Source organism: Rattus rattus, chromosome 2 (genome assembly GCF_011064425.1).
Source record: "Rattus rattus isolate New Zealand chromosome 2, Rrattus_CSIRO_v1, whole genome shotgun sequence".
Classification (NCBI taxonomy): Eukaryota; Metazoa; Chordata; class Mammalia; order Rodentia; family Muridae; genus Rattus; species Rattus rattus.
In genome coordinates, this window is record NC_046155.1 from 101,272,142 (window position 1) to 101,294,291 (window position 22,150).

Consider the following 22,150-nt stretch of genomic DNA (forward strand, 5'->3'; position numbering starts at 1 on the left):
TCAAATTCTAATACCTACCTGCTGAGGGCCACCATGCCTGGCAATTTACTTATTCTTTTTTGAGACAGGTCTTTCTACATAGCTCTGGCTGTCCTGAAACTATGTAGACCAGGATGCCTACTGAGTGCTTGGAATTAAAGGAAGGCACCACCATCCTGGCTCTTTGTAAGTTTGTGGTCACAGAGTAGCACAAAAAAAAGTGAAAAAAATAACTCTACCATCAAATTACACATTTAGTCCTTTTAACAAACATTCTTCCATCTAGTCTTCACTCTATGATAGACACTAGCACATCTTCCTTGTACATCCTGGTCCCCCAGGAACATATACACTCGAAACATACACATTTAATGCATTAGGAACAGGTTTAGTTTTGCCTTTTCATTGTTGACCATGGATATTTTTCAATGTAGGTTAGAACCTGTCTGGTAAGATAAATCTTTTTTTCACCCAACTGATACCATCCCAAAAACCTTTATTACAAAACAAAGTCACTGTAGCATTCGAATCTACAAAACAAAGTCACTGTAGCATTCGAATCCTAGTTTCCAAACTAAAACACACACAAAGCCGCCCCCCCCATTCAAATTCCCTATCACTTAGTACTAAAGCTTTAGTAGCTACTAAGAACTCTGTCTGATTAGGTTGAATCCTGTTTCTGATTTGAATTTGTTCAGCAGGTCACTTGAAATCTTAGGCCGTTAAGGGTAAGGACCATGTAAATCTGTCTTCTAATTTTATCAAATAGAATCGAGCTTCTTATGTATGGGTTGTGAAGTAAAGCCAAGAAAAATGAGGTCATACACTTCTATTCCCAATTTGCTTTTCAATACTTCAGATATAAGAAAATATATTACAAAATAAACATTCTGGGGCCTTATTAAACTGTCTTCAGCATTAGTTCACGTTATAAAAACACTTTCAGCAGAGTATAAAAAATGAGAATCTGAGCTTAAAGAAACAACTACATTTTAAAGTAGGGCTATATCAACTCTTCCAAAACCAGCCTAATTTTCAGAGAAACTGTAGCCTATATATTCATATATCCAAACGTTTAAATGAACTTAGATAATCATCAGTTACAAATAGCCAGAAGAATTAATTTCGCTTAGGTAAAATGGAATCTGGTTGTTAATCACGCCACTGTTGGCAAACACTGCCACCTGGCGGTCATTTCTCGATGGAGGCTCTGCTACTAGAGGTTTGCTCGGGAAGCTGAAGGAGTGACCTCGGGTGCCTGGACTACCCCTCATCTCCATCTTACTGAATCACAATGTGCATGAATGAAGCATGACAGTGTTATTTTCTTTCCTGTACTAGATACTTGTTAACACTGAGGTAGGAACCCATTCTAGAGTCATCCATACACTCTTCATTCTCTCTCTCTCCCACCTCCCTTAGCCACACTTCTGCTCAAACCCGGGGAAAGCTGACAAGTGTAAAAACCCTGGTAGGACTCTCTAAAACTTCTTTCCCCAGGAGCACACAGCCAATGAGAGCAGCAACGGCATGAGGCTGCGTAACTACCCCTTACTGCTTTATCTCGGCCACAGAAGTCTAAGGAAACGGAAGGTTCATTCCAACAGCCAAATAACTGTATCGCCTCACGTAATCCTAAAACCAACTCACCAATGCAGTAAACGCCAACTGTGATGTGTGCAGAAGGGGAGAGAGAACTACTTATTACACGTGAAGCCAGGACTGAGGCAAGTCACCAACGTGATTAAGGCAGAGCTCGAACATCACAATGAAATAAAAATGATGTCAATGTTTTATAATTACTGCTAATGAAGTTTTTTTTAACACAACTTATTTTAGATTTAAATCAGTTATCAGAGTGCTTAGCGGAATTACTATTAATTAGTCTTTGGAAGCCATTGCGTCTAAAGAGGGTTTATTTCCATAATTTCCATAAATACTGGCTTTGGTCTAAAAAAGACCAATATACTAGCTAAAAATAGAATTACAATATCTAAAAAAAATATACAGATCAGAAATTTATTAGTCTCCCCAAAAGCTGTCTGCTTCCAAACTCGATTTGATATTCTGCATGTTTTCCCTCCGCTGCTTGGTAAATATATTGGCTTCTCCTTTCTGCAGCCGGCGTCTGGCAGCTGCCTTCTGCTGCCTCGTCAGCTGACGCTTCACCTTCTGCTTCACCAGTTCCTGAAAAGAGTTTGTAAGTTAGTGTCACTGAGAACCATCTTGAGAAGGAGCAGAGAAATCATTAAAACAAAGATTTACAACCCTGGTATCTTTCAAATTTACATGCTGAAGATGAATTTTTAAGATCCTAACACCACCATAAGAACTAGTAGATAAACCAGGAGAAACTGTTATGGCTGCATTCCTTGCAGAAATACAGATTATACAGCAAAAGCGGTCAGTTTAAATTACCAACCACCACAGTGCCACCTAGTGACCATCATGAACACTGAGGGGGAAAACCAAGATGAAATCTTTTTCTTCTTTCTTAGTAAAAAACATGGTTTTGTAATTGATTACTTGTTTGCTTGTCCATTCGTCTGTCCATCCATCCATCCATCCATTCAATTTTTAAGGTAAACTCTCATGTAGTCTGGGTGCCCAGGCTGGCCTTAAACTGGAATGTAGTCAGATAACCTGGATTTTCTAGCTCCGCCTTCCTTTCCAAAGGCTGGAATTACGTAACAGCACCTTGTTTGTGGTGCTCTGGATAGAAAAGAGGACTGAGAGCAGCAGTCACTCATGGGAAGTCTTCACAGGGTTTTCTAGAGATACAGAACAATGTCTCATAAAAATATTCTCCCATTGATCTAGCCACATGTATATTTATTAAAAGGCAACAATTAATTATTTAATTCTGTTACATGTTTTCAAGAAGAAAATTTATAACTGACTGACTTGTTAAGAGTTTATATATAGCTTAATAGCCAATAGATAGAAAAGCAAGAGAGCACAAAGGAGGAGAGCTAGGAAGGATCAGGGGTGAAGGGAAACTGAGATCAGAATGTACTGTGGGAAAAATTATTTCCAATTAAAAAAGTTCAAGGCCGGGTTTGGGGATTTAGCTCAGTGGTAGAGTGCTTTCCTAGCAAGCGCAAGGCCCTGGGTTCAGTTCCCAGCTCCAAAAAAAAAAAAAGAAAGAAAAAAAAAAAAAAAGTTCAAGGCCAGCCTTGCCTGCACAGAAATCTTTGTTCATGGAGTTAGGCTGAAGGTCTGATTCCCCCTTAGGGACAGGCTCATGCACTACAATTCACAAAGCTCGGGACAAATCCTTGAAGACTAAAACCACAACACACTTTTAAGATCAACCCCTGCCTGGTTAAGTGGAAAGAGCCCGAGGAGCCCAGCACCTATTTAAATAAGCACAGCCACACACAGAGGGCACAAGTTAGAACCTGATTCGGATTTTGTTTTTATACTGTAAAATCAAAGAAAGAGGGCCAATAAATCCCAGGAAGAACAGAGTATAAAAGCAAAAAGGTTATTATGAAGTGCGAGAGATCTATAATGAAGACTATCTTTTAATATAATACACGCTTCTCAGGTTTTAATTTTATGTTTAGAAAGACAAGTAAATTATCCAATCCTTAGAAAGAGAACGTGAATACAATTACGTTTTGAGAATTCCACCATTATTGGTCTGGCAAATCCTAAATGTTTCTGAAAAGCCCCAGAACTGTAATATAAACTATTAACTATTTTTCATGTTATTCTGTTGTGCATGCACGCACGCACCCTTGTGTGTACAGGTGTGTTAACACATGTGTACTTTTTTTTTTTTTTTTTTTTTTCCGGAGCTGGGGACCAACCCAGGGCCTCGCTTCCTAGGCAAGCGCTCTACCACTGAGCTAAATCCCCAACCCCTAACACATGTGTACTTATGGGTACTGAAGCCAGGTCAGTTATGTAGCCTTCCTCTACCACTCCCCATCTTGTGCTCTCACTGAACTAGGAGCTTAGCAAGCTCCAGGAACTCTCTGGCCTCCATCTGTCTGTGCGGAGTTACAGACATATCCACTACGCCTGGCTTTTTATGTGCACTGGGGACACACTCTCATTTAATGTTAGATTTCAGTTTATCCAAAACATCCGAACATCCCGTAATAACATCTGAATTTCTATAAGCTTAGAAAAATGAAGTTATTCCTCTCTTGTATACAGCCATTTCACCGTCTCATTTCTTCTCAACCATTTCCTTCTTTGTTCACTATGAGGAAATTATCTCTAAAAATTAGCTTTAACAACACAATTTACTTACACAGAAGAAATGAACACAACAAAATTGGCTTTAATGTATTAAATTTGATAAATTACTAATTTGTTGCACGGCTACTGCCAAGTTTATTTTCTTAATGATAGACAGAAAATAATTTTAGGAAGCACAATTAAACAGTAGTCTTCAAAACACTGCACAATCCTGAAGTGAGGCAGGTGGGCGGGTTGTAAACTTACACAGTGGCTTCTGTTGACTGCCAAAGAATCAGGAAAGGAAGCAAACCCAACAGATTTGCTTGATTCCTGAGAGAAATAATTACTTGTAAATCCCCGCTCTTTCCAAATGTCAGATATGAATGAGACCAATCATCGTGACCCAAATATGCATGGAGTTAGAGAGAGGTCACAGAGAGGTGTCTGCTTCGTGGGGTGTGGTGATCTCCACAGCGTGTCCTGTCTAGAAAAATCCCTCTTGTACACTGTTTGGATTCAAATGCTAAATGCCCAAGGAACCAACGAAACCCTCATAGCAGACATTTAAAATCACCTATTTCCCAAATGTAAGCAGTGAGGGTGGAATGCCTCTACACTTCAGACATATTGCTACCTTTGTGCAAAGTCATATAACCTTCTTTGTTAAAAACAAAGACTGAATCACATGGGGAACTACAAAAATCCCATCTGGATGCAAAATAATTAACATTTTATCCCTAAAATTCAAACTAATTTATATCTGCCTTGTCCCTGGAAGCTTTGTTTATTCCAGGTGAACCCTCTTGTCTCTTACTAAACTTCTACACGCTTATATTTTTATAAGGTTAACATATGAGATCCAAGTATCTCAATGACCTCAAGTCCTCACAGTACCAGGGTCATGTTCTGTCCGCCGCTCTGGCACGTGTGGTACTTACTGGAGGGATTGTGGAGCAGCTCAGGACACTGCCGGTAGAAGTAACACTCAAGGTTCTTGTTCTATGCTGAGTAACGCTACTCACACTGTCTTCATCTCTAGAAAGATAAAATTTAAAAAACAATTTATCTTGTTAATTTTTATAACGAAAGATTAATGTGTATTTTTCTGCAGTGAAGCTTGAGAAGAAATGCCTCAGAATTATATTTATGAAAGTGTGAGTGCAGGTACCTGTAACTCAGTCCACTGTATTTTAACATGCATAGAATGTTCTGACACAATGTTGCCATCAAACTTTCCAAATAGAATGTTTTGTAACTGAAATGTATCCATTTCCTTACAATTCATTTGTTTTTCACTAAATTATAAAAATCTCTTTCTCACACTCTTCATATCATTTTGCCACATTCTAAACAAAAGCAGACAGAATACAGATACAATATTCTCATTCTCTTTGTGAGACTCCTTTGTATCCAAGGCTGAACCTCCTACTTCAGGCCTCTAGCCCTCAACACTAGTGCAAGGATTTCCAGTATATACCACCATGGCCAGCAGAGACAGTTCTCAGAAACTGCACTGAGTCAGAATAAATACTATCATCATGGACAAGTCTATACTTTAAAGTGCTCAATATTTTAATATAAACATGTACATGAACCCAGAAAACATTAACTTTTAATAGCCAGTATTTTTCTGAAATATCTATTTTTTAAAATTACATTTATTTATCTTTCTGTGTAGATGGCACATGCCACAGCATGCATGTGGAGATCAGACAACAATTTGTAAGAGGCAGTTTTTGCCTTCCACCATGTGGGTCCTGGGAATCACACTTGGGTCAGGCTTGGTAGCAAGTGACTGCGAAGATAAAGGTGTTCTTAAGACGCACAGATTTAACTGGTGTGGAGGAAGATCTGGAGGTGGTAACTCTGGAGCTGGCCCTGGTTATGAAAATGAAGTGAACTGGATTGGATATGGTAACCAGAGCAGGGACCACGGAATTGGTTATGACGACTACGGAAGAGGAAGCTATGGGATGTGGACATTGTTATCAGCAACACTGTAAATTTGGTCCAGTGAACACTGGAAAACTTAGTGGTAGCAGGAACACAAGGTGGAGGAAACAGGTACTGGAGATAGTTGAGGAAATGGTGGCTATGGAGAGAGAGGCTAATACAGCTTCTTACTTGCCATGGGTTCCACAGTGCACTCGGAATAGGACAGGAACCCAGAGGAACAAAATCACTTCCAGTATGGAAAAAACAACGATAAAGAAGGCCTATCTGAGTCATACAAACATCTGCAGTGATATGGCAGAAGACAGCAGAACAGACAGAGAGCGGGGCTCTTGGCTTCTCTTTTTAGTGGCTTCTAAGAGCGTAGACAGAGCATTCCCTTTTTGGTAATGCTAAGATCTCAGGTGATGTAAAATTTTTTTTTTTTTTTTTTGGTTCTTTTTTTCGGAGCTGGGGACCGAACCCAGGGCCTTGCGCTTCCTAGGTAAGCGCTCTACCACTGAGCTAAATCCCCAGCCCCATAAAATTTTTTAAAAGTGTTTTTCAAAGTTTTGAAAAGTATCAGTTGGGATCATGATACAAGGACACAAAGTTTTTGTTTTCTTAAAAATTAGTTAAGCCATTATATACTTAAAGTTTAATAAAGTAATTCTAAAGCAGTAAGCGATGTGCCCCTCTGAACAGGCACTGGAAAATGCGTAACAATACTCTGTTGATCTAGTTTTGTCAATAATGTTTCGACATAAATGAAATCACCACTGCAATAAACTATTGCCTGCCTCTGCATAAACTATCCCAAGTCTAGAAATTAGGTTTTAGGATGTTTGCTAATATGAGCTTAACACTTTCAAGACAAAAAACAAACTTAAAACATAATACTATTATGTGGATTTAAGTGCGCGTGAAAAAACAAACAAAATGCTGGAAGTCCCCAAGCTCCGGGAAACATGCTCTGTAGAAAGTCAGCACAGCAATAACATTTACCGCATGTCTCACATGCTCACACCCTCTGCATAATTTATACATTAAACTCATCAATGAAACAGAACTATTTACCCTGTCTAAAACCAGACCTACTTATTAAGAGATGTACATTAATTCAGTGAGGCTTAGTTTAAGGTAGAAGTCCGTGAAATTTAGTCAATAGAGTAGTGGAAATTAGTTTAATTGAAAAAAGACAAATTTGTTTTAATATGATAAAGTTAACTTTCATTTTTGCACACGATGATGGATGACACGATTATGTCACAGTATTTTTTTTTTTTAAATATATCCCCTTTCACAGAATCAAAGATCTCAAGATTAATGGTAAAAGCAAACAAAACTATACCTGAAAGGCCTGAACTCCTTGTTCAACGATGACAGGGCGATGAGATCGGGGAGTTCATCCTCCCCCTCTGCACAGCCAGCAGGGCTGCTCTGAACCGGCTGGCCATCATGCCTGGGATCATCTTCAGTTCTAGTGCTCTCCTCAGAAACCTCAGCAACAGACTTGTGGGTAGGAACCTGCCTTCCCACCTCTTCTACAGCTTGATGTAACTTAGTTACTTCAAAACTGGACACATCAGCACTCCCCTCAGGTAAGCCGTCTTCCTTCGTCTGTTTGCTGTCTGCAGATGAGAAGCAACAGGGGACACCTGACTCATCCGCTGGGTTTGGTTCATTTTCCAATTCTGACTTCCGAACTTTGGCTCTTTCTAACATTTCTTCATCAGAGAGTGACAAGTCGGATTCCTCTTCTGTTTCAGTAATTTTATCATCTGGACCTACTGGATGTAGCAGTTCATCATCTGCCTGCATTTCCTTCGTGTAACCACTGGCAGAGACCTCAACATCGAGAGAATCCTCTCTCCTAGGGAGCGAAGGAATCAGTATTAAATAACACATAAAAAAGATATCCGAGAGGAATAGCACCACTCTAATAAATGTGAAGAGTTCAGTCGGTCTTCCATATTTTAATTTTAAACACGCGATTTAAATTACTCAACTATGCAAATATGAAATTTAAATAAAATAAAAACACAATTAATAGTAAATTAACTTTCAAAAAAGAGCTAAAGATTGTTGTTTAAAATATGCAGCAATAAAACTCAAAACAGAGAATATCTTAAAAGCATATAAAGCCAATAGAGAAAGATTAGCTCAAGAAATATAAATAATATGAATAAAAGAACCACATCAGGCTGTAGACGCGGCTTAGCACAGCTACTGTCCTGGTGGAAGGGGCTCGTTCCGACCACCTACTCTGGACTAACCCTTCCGGCCTCCGCTGGCACTTGCGCTTCTCTGCACTTATGCAGTGAGCTAGTCAGTGTCTGTCAACTCAGCACAGGCTAGACTCCCACGGGAAGGAGCCTCACTGGAGAAAATGACCACGCTGGCTGGTAAGTCAGTCTGTGGGCATTTTCTTGATTCATGACCAACATGGTAGAGGCCAGTTCACTGAGGGTAGTGGCACCTTCTGGAAGGCTTAAGAAATGAAACTGAACAAGACACAGCACTCCTCCATGGCTTTCCCTCCAGTTCCTGCCTCCAGGTACTGCCCTGAGTTCCTGCCTCAGCTTCCCTGGATGAGTCTGTAATCTGTGAGTCGAACAAACCCTTCCTCCCTAAGCTGCTTTTGGTCATGGTGTTTCATCACCACAACTGAAACCCTAATTAAGACACAGAAATACACATAATAAAGCACAAAACTTAAAAACAAAAACAAAAAATCATCAATTTCATTAAGATTTGACCCTTGATTTCTTAAAAATAGGTATGAACATTTGATACAACATTCAAAATAAGAAGGTAAATTCAACATCCAAAACTACAACTGTAGAGTCTGGAGAGACAGCGCAATGGTTAAGAGCGCTGGATGCTCTTCCAAAAGTCCTCAGTTTGATTCCCAGCAACTACCTGGTGCCTCACAACCATTTACTATGGGATCTGATGCCCTCTTCTGGCACGCACCGTATATACAGACAGAATAATCACACACACATTGTCTGGACACTCACTTTAGAATTAAGCAAATAATCTATTGGAGGGGCTCTATCATGATAAGCAGTGCTGAATACAGACCTGATGTCACTGAAGGTTGGGTAGAGCTCACTTTCATAGTTAAAACGTTTCAGGAAGAACTCTCGAATGCATTTAACATCTCTGTCAAAATACCTGTAAAGTAAAACACCCAATAAATTGTTTTCTATTTAGGGCTCATTTACCTACTTCTATACAGGACACATACTCTTTCCGCCTCTGAACAAGCTTTGGTCTTAAAACCCAAACTTCTTCTTGAGGTCCTGTTTGAATAAAAGACTCTCTGGCTAAGAAAGCTTGATTTGAGTGGTATGGCCAAATTCTTTTAGTGATATCTACATTGTAGTTTATGTATACATAAGATAGGTGGACAGTCCGTTCCACCACGCACAGGACTAGTGTGATGATTGGGTTTAAAATTGGATCTAAGTATATTTTTTCTTTTAAAGATTTTTTCAAGATTTTCTTACAGGGTAAATTCTAGTATTTAAATATCCCTTAATTGAATAACAAATCTCCATGATTAAAACCATTTACTGATCCAAACAGAAAACTGGAAAATTATAAATAAAAAGTGATTCTATGATATCCAAACTCATCCAAAACTCAAATCAGTCTTAGCATATACCATTCAGCGTTCGGGTGGGAAGTGGAAACCATCTGTGGAAAATCAATCATGGTGATGTGGTCATCTTTGTCCAACATGAGGTTGAATTCATTGAAATCTCCATGAATCAGCCCATGGTTTCCCAGTTTGACTATCAGTTCCATAGCTTCGTCATACACTGCTGCAGGGTCTTCCACATGATGTATCTGACACCTGAGAGCACCAACAGGCATGTGTACACGGTCATCATTTCCATTCCCGATCTTGCCAGCTTCCTCCTCATTCTCAGCACAGGTACAAGTTCCAACTACTAAAAGGTCACATACCCTGTTCCAATCCTGTCTGCTTCCCACTATCACGTCCTTTCTCACATCTTCCTTACAGCTCACCTCTATTTACACTAATTACTCCATTTCCTAATTTCACTCCTTCTACTTTCAATGATCCATTTTTAATTTAATAGACTTCCTTCCACCCCGTTTGAACAAAATAGTCAAGACTTATTTTTTCTATGCTGCTAAATTCTTATTCATTTCCATTTCTAGTCAGTTAAAGTCTTTCCTCTTCTTGAAATTTCTTTCTTTTCTGAATTATCAGGGGCCAGGCCTTTCAGATTTTCTGTCCTTATCGTATATCACTGAAGCCAAAGGCCTCACTATGACCGATTTCCCACTTCTTTAACGTCCAAATGCAACCCATGTAACTATGTTGCTGCCTGGAGAACACAGCCGAGAGTCTGGGCACCTTCCTCATTTCTCTGGCTGTCTCTGAGATCAGAGCTATTACTATCTCTTGCCTGGACGGCTCTAGTTTTCCTGACATATCTTCCCTCATTACTTCTCAGCTCTTACTGTCCACAGCTCCCCTTCCTCCTGCCCCAGTCCACCTAAATCACTCTGCTCTAAACACTGGTTTGTTCCATGGCCATGAGCACCCACAGATCAATACCCTTCCTTTACCTGGACTATTGCACTTACTGATACACTAGATATTACTGTTTAGTCTGAGGGCAGGGGGAGCTCTGTCTTATTCACTGAGGTGTTTGGTATGCAACAGATTCTTCATAAATACTGAACAAATCAATGAACAAATGGCACAGATTACAAACTGGATGGAACTGGGTTTCCAATTTGCTTTTTATACCTCTTTAGAAATTTTTAACCTCTAAGAAGCAACATGCCATTAGCATACTTTACTTAAAAACCACGAGCCTTAAATTCTACTGGGACCTCTGCTTTTAAGCTTAATGGGTACTCACAGGGGGTGGCCATTGATAATACTCAATGGGTACTCACAGGGGGTAGCCATTGATAAGCTCCATGATCACTGCATGGCGATTGTAGTCAACTGGCTTTGGAACTGGGAATTTCCGCTCATGTAATGCCTAAACAGAAAAACATGAGAAGCCAATAAAATCATGTTGTTAAAAGAACAAAAGCATGTATCTTCCTTAAGTAAGGCTTTAGAAAATTTAGTCTACCTTAGGGTATTTAATACATGGTTTAGTTACAGTAAGAACTAGCTATACATAAAAACAATACAAGTTTCTTTGAATTAACTTTCCCTCTTAAAACATACAATTACTATGTATTATGTACATTAAGTCATAAACACACATGTAAAAAATTGTATAGTTCTTTAGGATATTTCCTTTCTATTGATCTGTGGATATGTGCTTACAATATTGTAATAGATTTATGTTTCCTGGCATAAGAAGTAAGTTATCTCGAAGGTCAGGCATTTTAGTCTGTAAATCACTGATGCTGCTCCTCAGAATGCACCGTATGATATACATAAGTGACAAGTGGATACAGTCTAAGCCGGAAGGGCCAATATCAGACCAGATGCTATTTATACCAATGCTTAATTTAAAAGTATCTACAGTGGATGTAGATATTTTATTTCAATCTGAACCACCTTTGTATTTTTGGTGATCAGTTTGCAAAACTCTCTTTAATTAAACTATGTAGTACAATTGAATTAGTATCAAAAGTATAGCCAGGACAGTCACTTCAATACCACCTACACACACACAGAGCTCACATCCATTCATGTCTTGGTCAATACTTGGTCTTCTGCAAAATCCTTTCCTTAAAGTCCAATCATATCCATTTATGAATTCACTCAACTCTCATTCACTTCATTCTATCTTCTTCTTTACTTTAACCTTAATATCTAAACTGTTCTCTGTGTCTGCTATCTTTCACAACTTGAAGCGGTCTAAACTGGCTAGCCCTTTGCTATCTGTTCCTTTACCTTGCATTAGCGCAGTACTTAATTTTAAAAGCTTTCTGCCAGCCACCACCTTCTGTGGATAGGAACTGACAAACACTCTACTTCCAGAAAATTTTATTTTATTTTATTTTTAAAGAGTTGCGCATCAAAATGTCTTGGCAGCAAAACAGCATAATATAATCTTAAAAATTATAAATGGCTGTCTCCAACAGTGTTTTTTAGCCTGTGGGGTGCAAATGGCCCTTAAACAGGGGTTGCCAAAGTCATTGAAAAACAGATATTTATATTTACAGTAGCACAATTACTATGAAGTTATAAAGTAGCAATAAAAATAATTTAATGGTTGGTGGTCACCAAACCATGAAGGACTGTATCAAAGAGTTGCAGGATTAGGAAGGCTGAGAACTACTGGTCTAGAATTTATGTTACAGTGTAACTCTCAAGTCACACCTTAATCTTTATCTTACTCTTTTTCCTCTTGGAAAACACTGATGCATAAAAAGCACCCACTACAGTTTGGAGGGAATATCTAACGATTTCTTACAAGGTGCTAACTTACAGTATAAAAGAAAGCAGTGTAACATAAGAATTGCTTATTTATGCTGCTTTAAGGGATTCTCCTAACACTATTAACAACTCAAGGGCCAGATTAAATAAAGTATTCAATCAAACTAAAGCCTAAGTTGTCATGATGGCCTAGTGGGTATCCCATCCCGGAGATGCTCAGTGGAAGGAAACAAGTGAGTCCCGCAAGTTGTCTACACATACACACAAATATAAAAGCAAACACTAAAGTAATGAATTCTAACACAGGGAAGTAGATCTTAACAAACGCCACTAGCCATAACTATGTTCTTTTCTTCAATTTAGTTGTGAAACAAGATTTCCAGATACCATTTTCAATAAAAAGGGCATTCAGAGCCACACCTGAAATTTGCATTACAAAAAACAACGGTTTTAAGAGGAAGCTGCTGGGAAAAGAGCATAATCAAAAGAGTTGATCCCAGGGACTGTGTATGTCTGGGGTCAGATAGATAGTTGTCATTGGGATTTTTATAAGTTTGACTAAAATGAGCTACGTTTTTCTTTCTTTCTTTCTTTTTTTTTTTTTTTTTTGAGAAATGTAAAATCATTAAAAAGTACCTTCATATAGGCAAATTCCTTCATGGCAGAGAGACGAGATAAATAAATCCAAGAAACATTATGTCTGTGCTTATGGTAATCACGCTTGTTTTTCAGATTTCGAAAGGAGGTTCTCCCCAGTCTGTGCAGCTTCAGTGCAAACTGCTGCCCTTCTTCATTTGCAACAATGTAAATATCTAGAGCAAAAATGGTAAAGGCATCGTTAGGATACTTTTGTTACAACTGGTGGAATGGTTCTACCTTCCTCTGCTTTCATCTGTATCCAGTGTCTTTCCTACTGACAGTCTTCGGCAGTTCGCTTCCTATCCTAATGACCACCCAGAGTGTGTTCTCGTGTAACTGTACAAAAAAGGCAGAGAGGTACTTCACCAATAGGTGCCCCTGCTTTCAAATACATTACATCCTCAGTCCAAGAGAGGCTAATTTAATACCTTCTATTTGATGACCAATAGGTTAGAATGTCAGAACATAACCGTATAAATAAATCTCCTTAATAAGCAGTTTGCCAACTATCAAAGTTATTTGTAATGCTGACATTTAGAACACACTCTTAAGTATTTTAAGAAATTTTCATTATATTTGTATTAAAAACAGACTGTTATACCTTACTGACAGAATATATATCATCAATCAGTAAATATTTTTGAAACTTGGTAATATCAAAATTTATGTATTTTTACCATTGTAGAATGAATTGTGCTTCTCAAAAATTCCCACACTGAAGCACTAGATTCTAATGTATATATCTAAAGGTAGGGACTACCATTACTACTCACAATGAGGAATGTATGAAACTCAAATCACTACTGCTTGGAAACTGGTAAAAATCAACTGAAGAGTATGTACCCACTGAAAACAGTGCACAATTCTGAAACAGGTATCAGCAAGAGTGAAGAGCAGACAAAAATTAAAGTACAGAACCCTGAGTAATGCTCACTTTCCCTCTTGGTTACAATCATATGTGAACACAAAAACAATCCTGAATACATGCAAATGCAGTTGTATTTACACAGAAAATTTCTCAGATTAAATAAGAAATAGTCTTAGCTATGGGATCTAATCAGCAAAACATTAACTGAAATGTGGATTTAAAATAACATTCATTTTATCGTACTTTCTATTTTTGCAACATTAATGCTTACCATTTTACCATTTAACCAATTTCTTACTATTAGAACGTACCTGACTCTTTGCCGACACCTATCTGGTTTCCAACAGACTCAACTACCTGTCTGGAAGACAGGGTTTTCAAAGCTAGGTAATCGTAGCCAGCGTTTGTCAACCGATAGCCCTGGACAGCTAGACAAAAATGAGGTAAGGGCATTAGTTGTACTGTAGCAACGGGACACATTCACGCAAGGCAAGCATTTAAAGACAGGAAGTATTAGCTAGAGAAACTGAATGACCCAGACTTGGAAGTTTGCAGTTTCTTCTCTGTTATAATGTGATTCATGTATAGATACTGTTTGAGGGTCTGTGACAAGATAATGTGCAAAAACTAAAAGGAAGTATTTAAGCTCAAAATATTTTACGTTGAACTGACAATGAATTCATGCCTGTTTTTGTATATACCCATTACCGCCTTTACTTTTCCCAGTAACTACTTTACCTTATATTTATAAAAGATCTGTGACAGGTTTTCAAGCCTTCAACCCTCATCACAGATGGTTTGAGAAGTGACCCTCTGGAGTCCTGTGACAGGCTGAATTTTCCAAAGGTGGTGGTAATGGACAACTATCTGATTTCTTCTGCAATGCACTCTAGACACTTTCTCTGTCCTTTGGGTGGGCTCTGGGATTGGTTTGACCAATTTGAATGGCAGAAGAATGTGTAGGTTCATGGCTGCCTAGTCAGGCAACCTGTATGCCATGCCCTTTGAAGGCTAGCTCTACAGAAAGCGGATTAGCTGAAGACTGACAGATGTCACATGAAATACTTACTTTTAGTACGTTCCCATGCTATAAGTTTATGCTTCACCAATTCTCTTAAGATTTTATTACAGCCACCGTGTTTCAGGCTGGCTATAGAAGCAACCAAACTGCAGGGAACAATCTCATGGTTTTTCATGCCCATTTCAACCTGAAATTAAAGGAATCATTAGGATGCGTAAGTAACACAGAGTCTTGTCTATTAGAATCTTGCTAGGAAATGAGCCTCTCAAAACTCTCCCAACTGAGTAGATCTCAAGTCACAGCTGTGTAGCCTAAAAGTCCGAGATTCTGAGAAATGTACTGTTAAGCAAATGGAGGCCACAAAGTACTAATGGACACTAGCCTAGCTATGCTGTCACTACACTGCATGATCTCAGGGGATTATTGTTGAATACATGTCCTGTGGCAAAAGAAAAAGGTTAAGGCAGCATGTGACTAGAATTCTATAAGACAGTTATTCTTGTCTCTACCATGTTAAATTCATTCTTGATAAACACAGTTAATAGTGATTGCCTCTCATGTTTTCAAAAACTACAGATATTCCAGATATTAAGCATCAATGAGAAAGCACAGTACATAGGCATGGACTTTGGTAACTACTGGGGAGAATTTTTATCCCTGGAGAATCAGAAGCAGCAGCTCAAGGCAGAACAAGAATTCTAGCTGAGAGATCATTTTCAAGAAAGGAGAGACATGTGAGAATGAGTACAAGGAAAGGACACAAAGTATTGTTGGAAGGAATTTTAGAAATGGTATCTACCTAACACAAGGGACAGATGACATAGAAGCAATTAAGACGTGATGACTGGTAGAGCCCATGCAGTTAAGGCCAGAAAACAGTTCTGCCTAAGAAACAAAAGGGCAAGTGTTTTATACTGAGAAAACTGGGAAACTCTTAAAGAAGCATTCGCAAAAGAGTTATGTAGAGAGAGACAGGTAGAGTGGCACGTGCCTCTAACCACAGCACTCTGGAGCTGAGGGAGGCAGATTTCTGAGTTCAAGGCCAGCATGGTCTACAGAGTTCAGTTCCAGAACAGTCGGGGCTACAGAAAAGAAACAAACAAAGGAGAGACAGAGAGTGGGAGACAGACAAACGTAAGAGGTTACATTTCGGACATTAATCTAGTAGAAATATACAAAACTAAAATGGACAAAAACTGGAAGGAATGTACTGGAGAATTAACACAGTGCTCTAGCTGTGGTGAAAACAGTAAGCAGTAAGGGCGGTGGTAACAAGAGGAGGGGATTAAAGAGTTCTGCTCCTTCATATGGGGTAGATGTTCCTTGTGTGGAGGGCTGAGGTTCATGTCAGGGTCTTTCTAGACTGTTCTCCATTGAATTAGGAAGCAGTGTGGAAGAGTCATACAACAACATATGAGAGGGTAAAAGGAATGAAGAGGGGTTGGGGATTTGGCTTTGCGCTAGGCAACCGCAAGGCCCGGGGTTCGGTCCCCAGCTCCGGAAAAAAAAAAAAAAAAAAAAAAAAGGAATGAAGAGTCAAAATTTTAAAGCAAAGAAAAAGGGTTATTAAAATATAAATGAGATGGGGATGTGAAAAACTGGGGGAGGGAGAGTTTACACTAAACGTGCAACAAGTCAAAAAAAATGACAATGGATACAGAGGCAAAGAAGTCCACAGACAGAGGGAGCGGGCAAGGAAGACAGCACTGGTAGGCAGCATCCATCTGGGTCCTAAACGTAAAGTTCATTGACTATGTAATTCTTTAGGGAGCTTAGAAATTCTTGAAGAAAAATCTTTTACTTTGGTGTCCCACCATAACTGAGCACTAGAAAGTTTTAACTCATAACTTATTTTTATGTTCTGTCCCCACTTCCCCAATCCTCCAACACCGTTGACCCCATTTTTGTCAAGACGCTGAGAAATGAGTGAATGTGCTGAGAAGGAAAGTCATTATTTAAAAATAGTATTTAAGGAAAAAGTCTAGGTTAATTAAGCTATAGGAAAAAGGAATTACATGCCAAAGTTCATATGGACCTTACAGTTGATTAATTTGGAAATGTTACTATGCTACAAAGGCTTAAAATAATACACGAACCAAGCAACTCAGATAACATATTCTATTATGTAACATAGTCCTTCTTATTATTAAAAGCCAATAACGTCTAAACAAAGACAGACTTATTCTAACCTTAGCTATATGTCCGATCTCTGTGCCTCTCAATACTAAAACTACACAATCATATTTTGTTGTTTTTCTAATGAAAACAGTCATGGGCTTCCATACAAATTGTTTACTAGGCCTGCAAGGGTTTATATGGTTTTAAGGGTTTATACGTATGTCCCCAACCATTAGAACCAACCATACTTTTCTTTTCTATGAAGACTTTCCCTATCATCTTTGGGTTTCTGCTCATGTGCCTCCAACTCTCTCCAAGGACACCTATTCTCCTGTAGGTAATATTTCCTTGGTTCAGAATTGGGGACAAACTTTGTAGTTTGATTAACAGCAAAGATAAGATTCTTGGATTCAGTCTCCATCACTATAAAACTCAGTACTCTTCCCTCACCTTCCAACACATGGATACTTTCTATTCCTTTATCCTTTGTTACCTTCACGGTATAATTACATTGTTAACATATTTATTGAATTGCTCCTGGAGGAAGAGGCATCCCTTATCCTCCTTTGTTTTGCACTCTGCTGAACAGCCTAAATTTGTCAGTGAAACCTGACAAATGTGTTTTCTTCAACATTATGTGGCTGGATCTATTACTGGGGGCCCAACAGGCTTCCTTCGAGGATTTAAACCCCCCCCCGACCCCCATCCCCTTTGGAAGCCAAAGATCAATGCAAGCACGTCTGGAGCAAAAGAAGAAGAAAGTAAGAACCATGCTTAGGAAAAGATAGTTCTTTTTCCACTAAAACTTCATGAAAATCAGACCTTGGTGTCCTTTACTGAGACCCCAGCTTCGGCAAACAATCCACAGATCAGAGCCCTCACTCAGCTCCCAGCGGCCTTAGAATAGCAGGAAGAGGACGTCACCGAATGGATAAGCAAGAAAGGTGTACTCCTTACCGCAGTCAGAACTCTGAAGTCATCGCGACTCATGTACCTTAGCTTGGCCACATTCACCTTCCCCATGCTTGCGCAGCTCCAGCACCGACACTCCCGGGGAGGACGCAAAGTCGCTGGGTAATCTCGCAAGCCTTCCGCCGCCGCCTGCCCGCGCACGCGCTCTGTATTTACGGTGCTTCTCGCTAGATAAGAACACGTGCTCCAGTGGCACTGAAAAACGCTATATTTTCTTGTCTTAGTAGCTAAAAATCATGCAGAAGTGATTTTTCAGCCTGTAAATAACCACTTTACATGCGACTGATTTGGCAAGTTGCAAATGTATTACATAATGTACCTCGTTACTTTTCAAAGCTGCTAGGACCTGATCGGAAATAAGGCCGGGCTTCCGCATGCAACTGTCTTACGTCACGAGAGGGGCGTGGCTTATCAGTTCCCTGCCAACTCTAGGTTTAGTGCAGCAACGTAAAGTCAGGGAAGAAAGTGTGCAAACCAGAACCCAGGCCAGCAAAGTCACTGGGAAGATGACCAAAGAGCGCCACGCACGGTCTCTCGGCTGCCCCACGCTTGTCTGGCGAAGGACAACCGGGCTAGGGGTTGCCCCGCTGGCCTAAGACGTGGATCCTAGGACTGGTTAGGCGGAGCTGCTCACCCAAATATCCAGTGTCCGCTTCCAAAGAAAGCGCGCGCCTGGATGTTTCTGGGGCCTAGGAGCATTTGGAAGGCTTTATGGGCGTTTTCCATACTGAACTTGCAGCTCTTCGCCATGCGTACCTACTGGTAACCAAGAGAATGTACCCAGGACAAAGACGTTTATACTGTTTATACCTTCACGACAGCAGCAGCTTAGTAGCAACAATGTGACTCGTATGACATTCAGTATCTGTGTTTCTCATTTCACGAATTATTTATATTTCAGTCCTTAAAGGTGCAGATCTTTTCTGATGTGCTCTTAGGTTAAGCTTGGGTTCTGTATATTAGCGTCCGCTGTTATGATCTGCTTTATCCTTGGGAGATTGTAATTACTTTTTGCGGGGGGGGGGAGGTACTATATGCAAACTACATTAAGGATTGGGATTAAGATACTCTCAGGTTCCTTCCCTGCTCCACTTCCGGTTTCCAAGAAACAATGTATTCATTTCCTTCTTTGGAGAGTGGTGCTGAGTGTTGTTCCAAGGAGCTAGAGGGCAGATAGCAGACTGTAGTATCCGATGTCTTTCCAGATAAAGTAGTTGGTACTTAAAATTATCAAATCGAACAAAAGAGCAATCCTTTGTCATCTCTATGCTCCTGCCTTTGCGGCCTTGTATACTTGAATTACCGGATACTAGGCTTATCTAATTAGGACTTAACTAATTAAGACTTTTCCAATTAATGAATTTTTCTTTCTACATTAACATTAGAAAAATGTAAAAAAAAGTTTGACGAAGCTTTGATCATCTGTCTCCTATCAGCCACGACTAATTGAGTGGATTTGGATCCAAGTTCTGCAATATTGGAGTAGAGTCCAGATTTCCCATCTTTTCAATATTTTTTTTTTCAAATAAAATTTTCTTAGTAATCAAGTCATTTATGAGGAAAGGATTCAAATTCAGTCTTCCTTTCTCACCACACTTAAACCAGTGGTTCTCGACCATGCTAATGCTGTGATCCTTTAATACAATTTCTTATGTTATGGTGACCCCAACAATAGAGTTATTTTTGTTGCTACTTCATAACTGTAATCTTGCTACTATTATGATTTGTAATGTAAATAAATATTTTTGGAGATACAGTTTTACCAAAAAGGTCTGGACCCACAGGCTGAGAACTGCTCAAACAGCCTATTGTTCATTCATTCACCATTTATCAAATACAGATACCAGATTTTTGGTAGGCCCCAGGGAAACTCAATCCCAAGTCCTAAAACTTAAACTTATGGGGAGGAGATATGTAAAAAAACACTGGATGTAACAGAAAAGCCAAGGACTCAGGATGTTGAATTTCCTTTTCCCAGACTTTGCCACTGTAGTCAAGCTCATAATACACATTTTGCTTCTCATAAAGTAAGGATCTTGTGTCTAAAGTTCTAACGTTTTTAGTCTGGAATTCAGTGTATTTTTTTTTTTTTTTTTTTTTTTTTTCTCGAGCTGGGGACTGAACCTAGGGCCTTTACGCTTTGCTAGGCAAGTGCTCTACAACTGAACTAAATCCCCAACCCTGGAATTCAGTGTATTTAACACTATATCATCCTTTTGAATCAGTTTATAATCATATCTATTTGTTCTTATGCAACTGCCATAGACAATTGTCTTTGAAAACTGGGTGGTGGCGGTGGTGACACGTGCCTTTAATCCTAGAATTTGGGAGGCAAAGGCAAGCAAGCTCTTGAGTTCCAGGCCAGCCTGGTCTATAGAGTCAGTTCTAAGACATCCAGGGCTACCCTGAAAAAACCTGTCTCCAAAACCAAAACCAACCAACCAAAACCAAAGAAAGAAAGAAAGAAAGAAAGAAAGAAAGAAAGAAAAGAAAGGAAGGAAGAAAGAAAGAAAAGGAAACAGCTTCTATTTTATACAACTGGTCCAAAAATACTTTCTACATTTTCAGTTCCTAAAATGGGTTCTAGTTATATTTAATGAAAGGCAGTCACCATGGCAAACGTCCAAATATTATAGTTTCCCCCACAGACAAGTTTATAAATACTTAGAAATATCTGTTGGAACTCTAACATGCTTTAGAAAATTTTGTAACAAGGCTCCCGACCTGAGTAAGCCTCCAGACCTTAGCACAATTGACTCCATGATGGAAGTACGATTCAGGCCACAAAACTCAACAGGTAGACAATACCGTAGACAATACCACTTGCCAAAACTAAAACAAAGGCCTAATCCATCAAAGTCCATAGTTCTGGGAAAATATCAAAATGTACTATTCATTGCTTTTTAGCTCTTTTAGTTTCACTTCTGGCTAACTGTTCTTGTTAACCAAAGTGTGTCAAATCAGAACATTGTTTTTGAGAAAGGCTCAGGGCTGCACTGGAATCTCAATCCCACTGTAGTTGCCAGCCAGCTAATAAAGACTTCCTATTGGCTTAAACCCATGACCAAGCAGTCTTCTCTGGTGAATACCACACAATAATTTTTGACATGTGAATGTTTCATGCTGGTTTTCAGAAGCTACTGTTTCTGAGACAGGTTCATGGTTCATATGACTTAAATGGCTTTCCCTTTCAAATAAGTCTTCAGTGAATGCAATTGTTGGTTCTCCTCAAATGTTCAGCTTGGTTAAGCTGCTGTAGACAGTCAAAGGACACCAAACATGTTGAAATCAGCTTTTTAAAACAGTGAAGGGGGTTTCCTATGTCACTATTACACCTGATACCCCTAACTCATTTCTGAACCTGGAGTGTGCTTGCCAAGGAAGTCAAAGGTTGTCCTAAAGTGATGTGCGGCCGTCACTCTTAGTTCTTGTTGAGATGATTTGTTTTATAGAAGCAAATATAACATATGCCTGTACGAAATAAAAGCTTTTAGAGGTCATCAAAGCATAGCTTGGTGTTGACCACTTTTAGACTTCTCACTATTTCTACAGATATTAGTGGTGGTACAAGAGGTATGGTTTGCACCTCTCGTAAAGTCACTGAAACAACTGATTGTTCAGCTTGTGAATAAATGGAAGCCATTTGGACTTTGCTGCCATGGCTGCTTTGGTCAGTTTTCTACCCTTGTGATTCATATCACATTTTATTTTTAGTTTTCTAGGGAACCCCTATATTGTTTTTCAAATTTGCCAGACAGATTTACATTTCTACAATGGATCAATGGATACAGAAAAAAATGTGCTATATACACAATGGAATATATTAACCCACAAAGATGAATAAAACGGTGACATTTGCTTGAAAATGAGTGGAATTGGAGGCCCTCACATTAACAAAATAAGCCAGATTCAGGAAGAAAAACATAACCTATGCTGAATGTGGGTTTTAAAAAGTCATGAGAGTCGGGTTGGGGATTTAGCTCAGTGGTAGAGCACTTGCCTAGCAACCGCAAGGCTCTGGGTTCCGTCCCCA

General features: G+C 39.3%; 1 protein-coding gene across 1 annotated transcript; it reads right to left on the minus strand.

The window, feature by feature from the left end:
• Positions 1 to 1,759: 1,759 nt before the first annotated feature.
• Positions 1,760 to 18,313, minus strand: Riok2 (RIO kinase 2). Its single transcript, XM_032893144.1, has 10 exons — positions 18,103 to 18,313; positions 15,076 to 15,214; positions 14,318 to 14,434; positions 13,136 to 13,311; positions 11,053 to 11,141; positions 9,779 to 9,970; positions 9,193 to 9,285; positions 7,457 to 7,978; positions 5,112 to 5,208; positions 1,760 to 2,166 (listed from the first exon to the last, which is right to left on the minus strand). Exons 1-10 carry the CDS (start codon positions 18,166 to 18,168, stop codon positions 2,002 to 2,004), a joined length of 1,656 nt encoding a protein of 551 aa, XP_032749035.1. The 5' UTR covers positions 18,169 to 18,313; the 3' UTR covers positions 1,760 to 2,001.
• Positions 18,314 to 22,150: the final 3,837 nt, after the last annotated feature.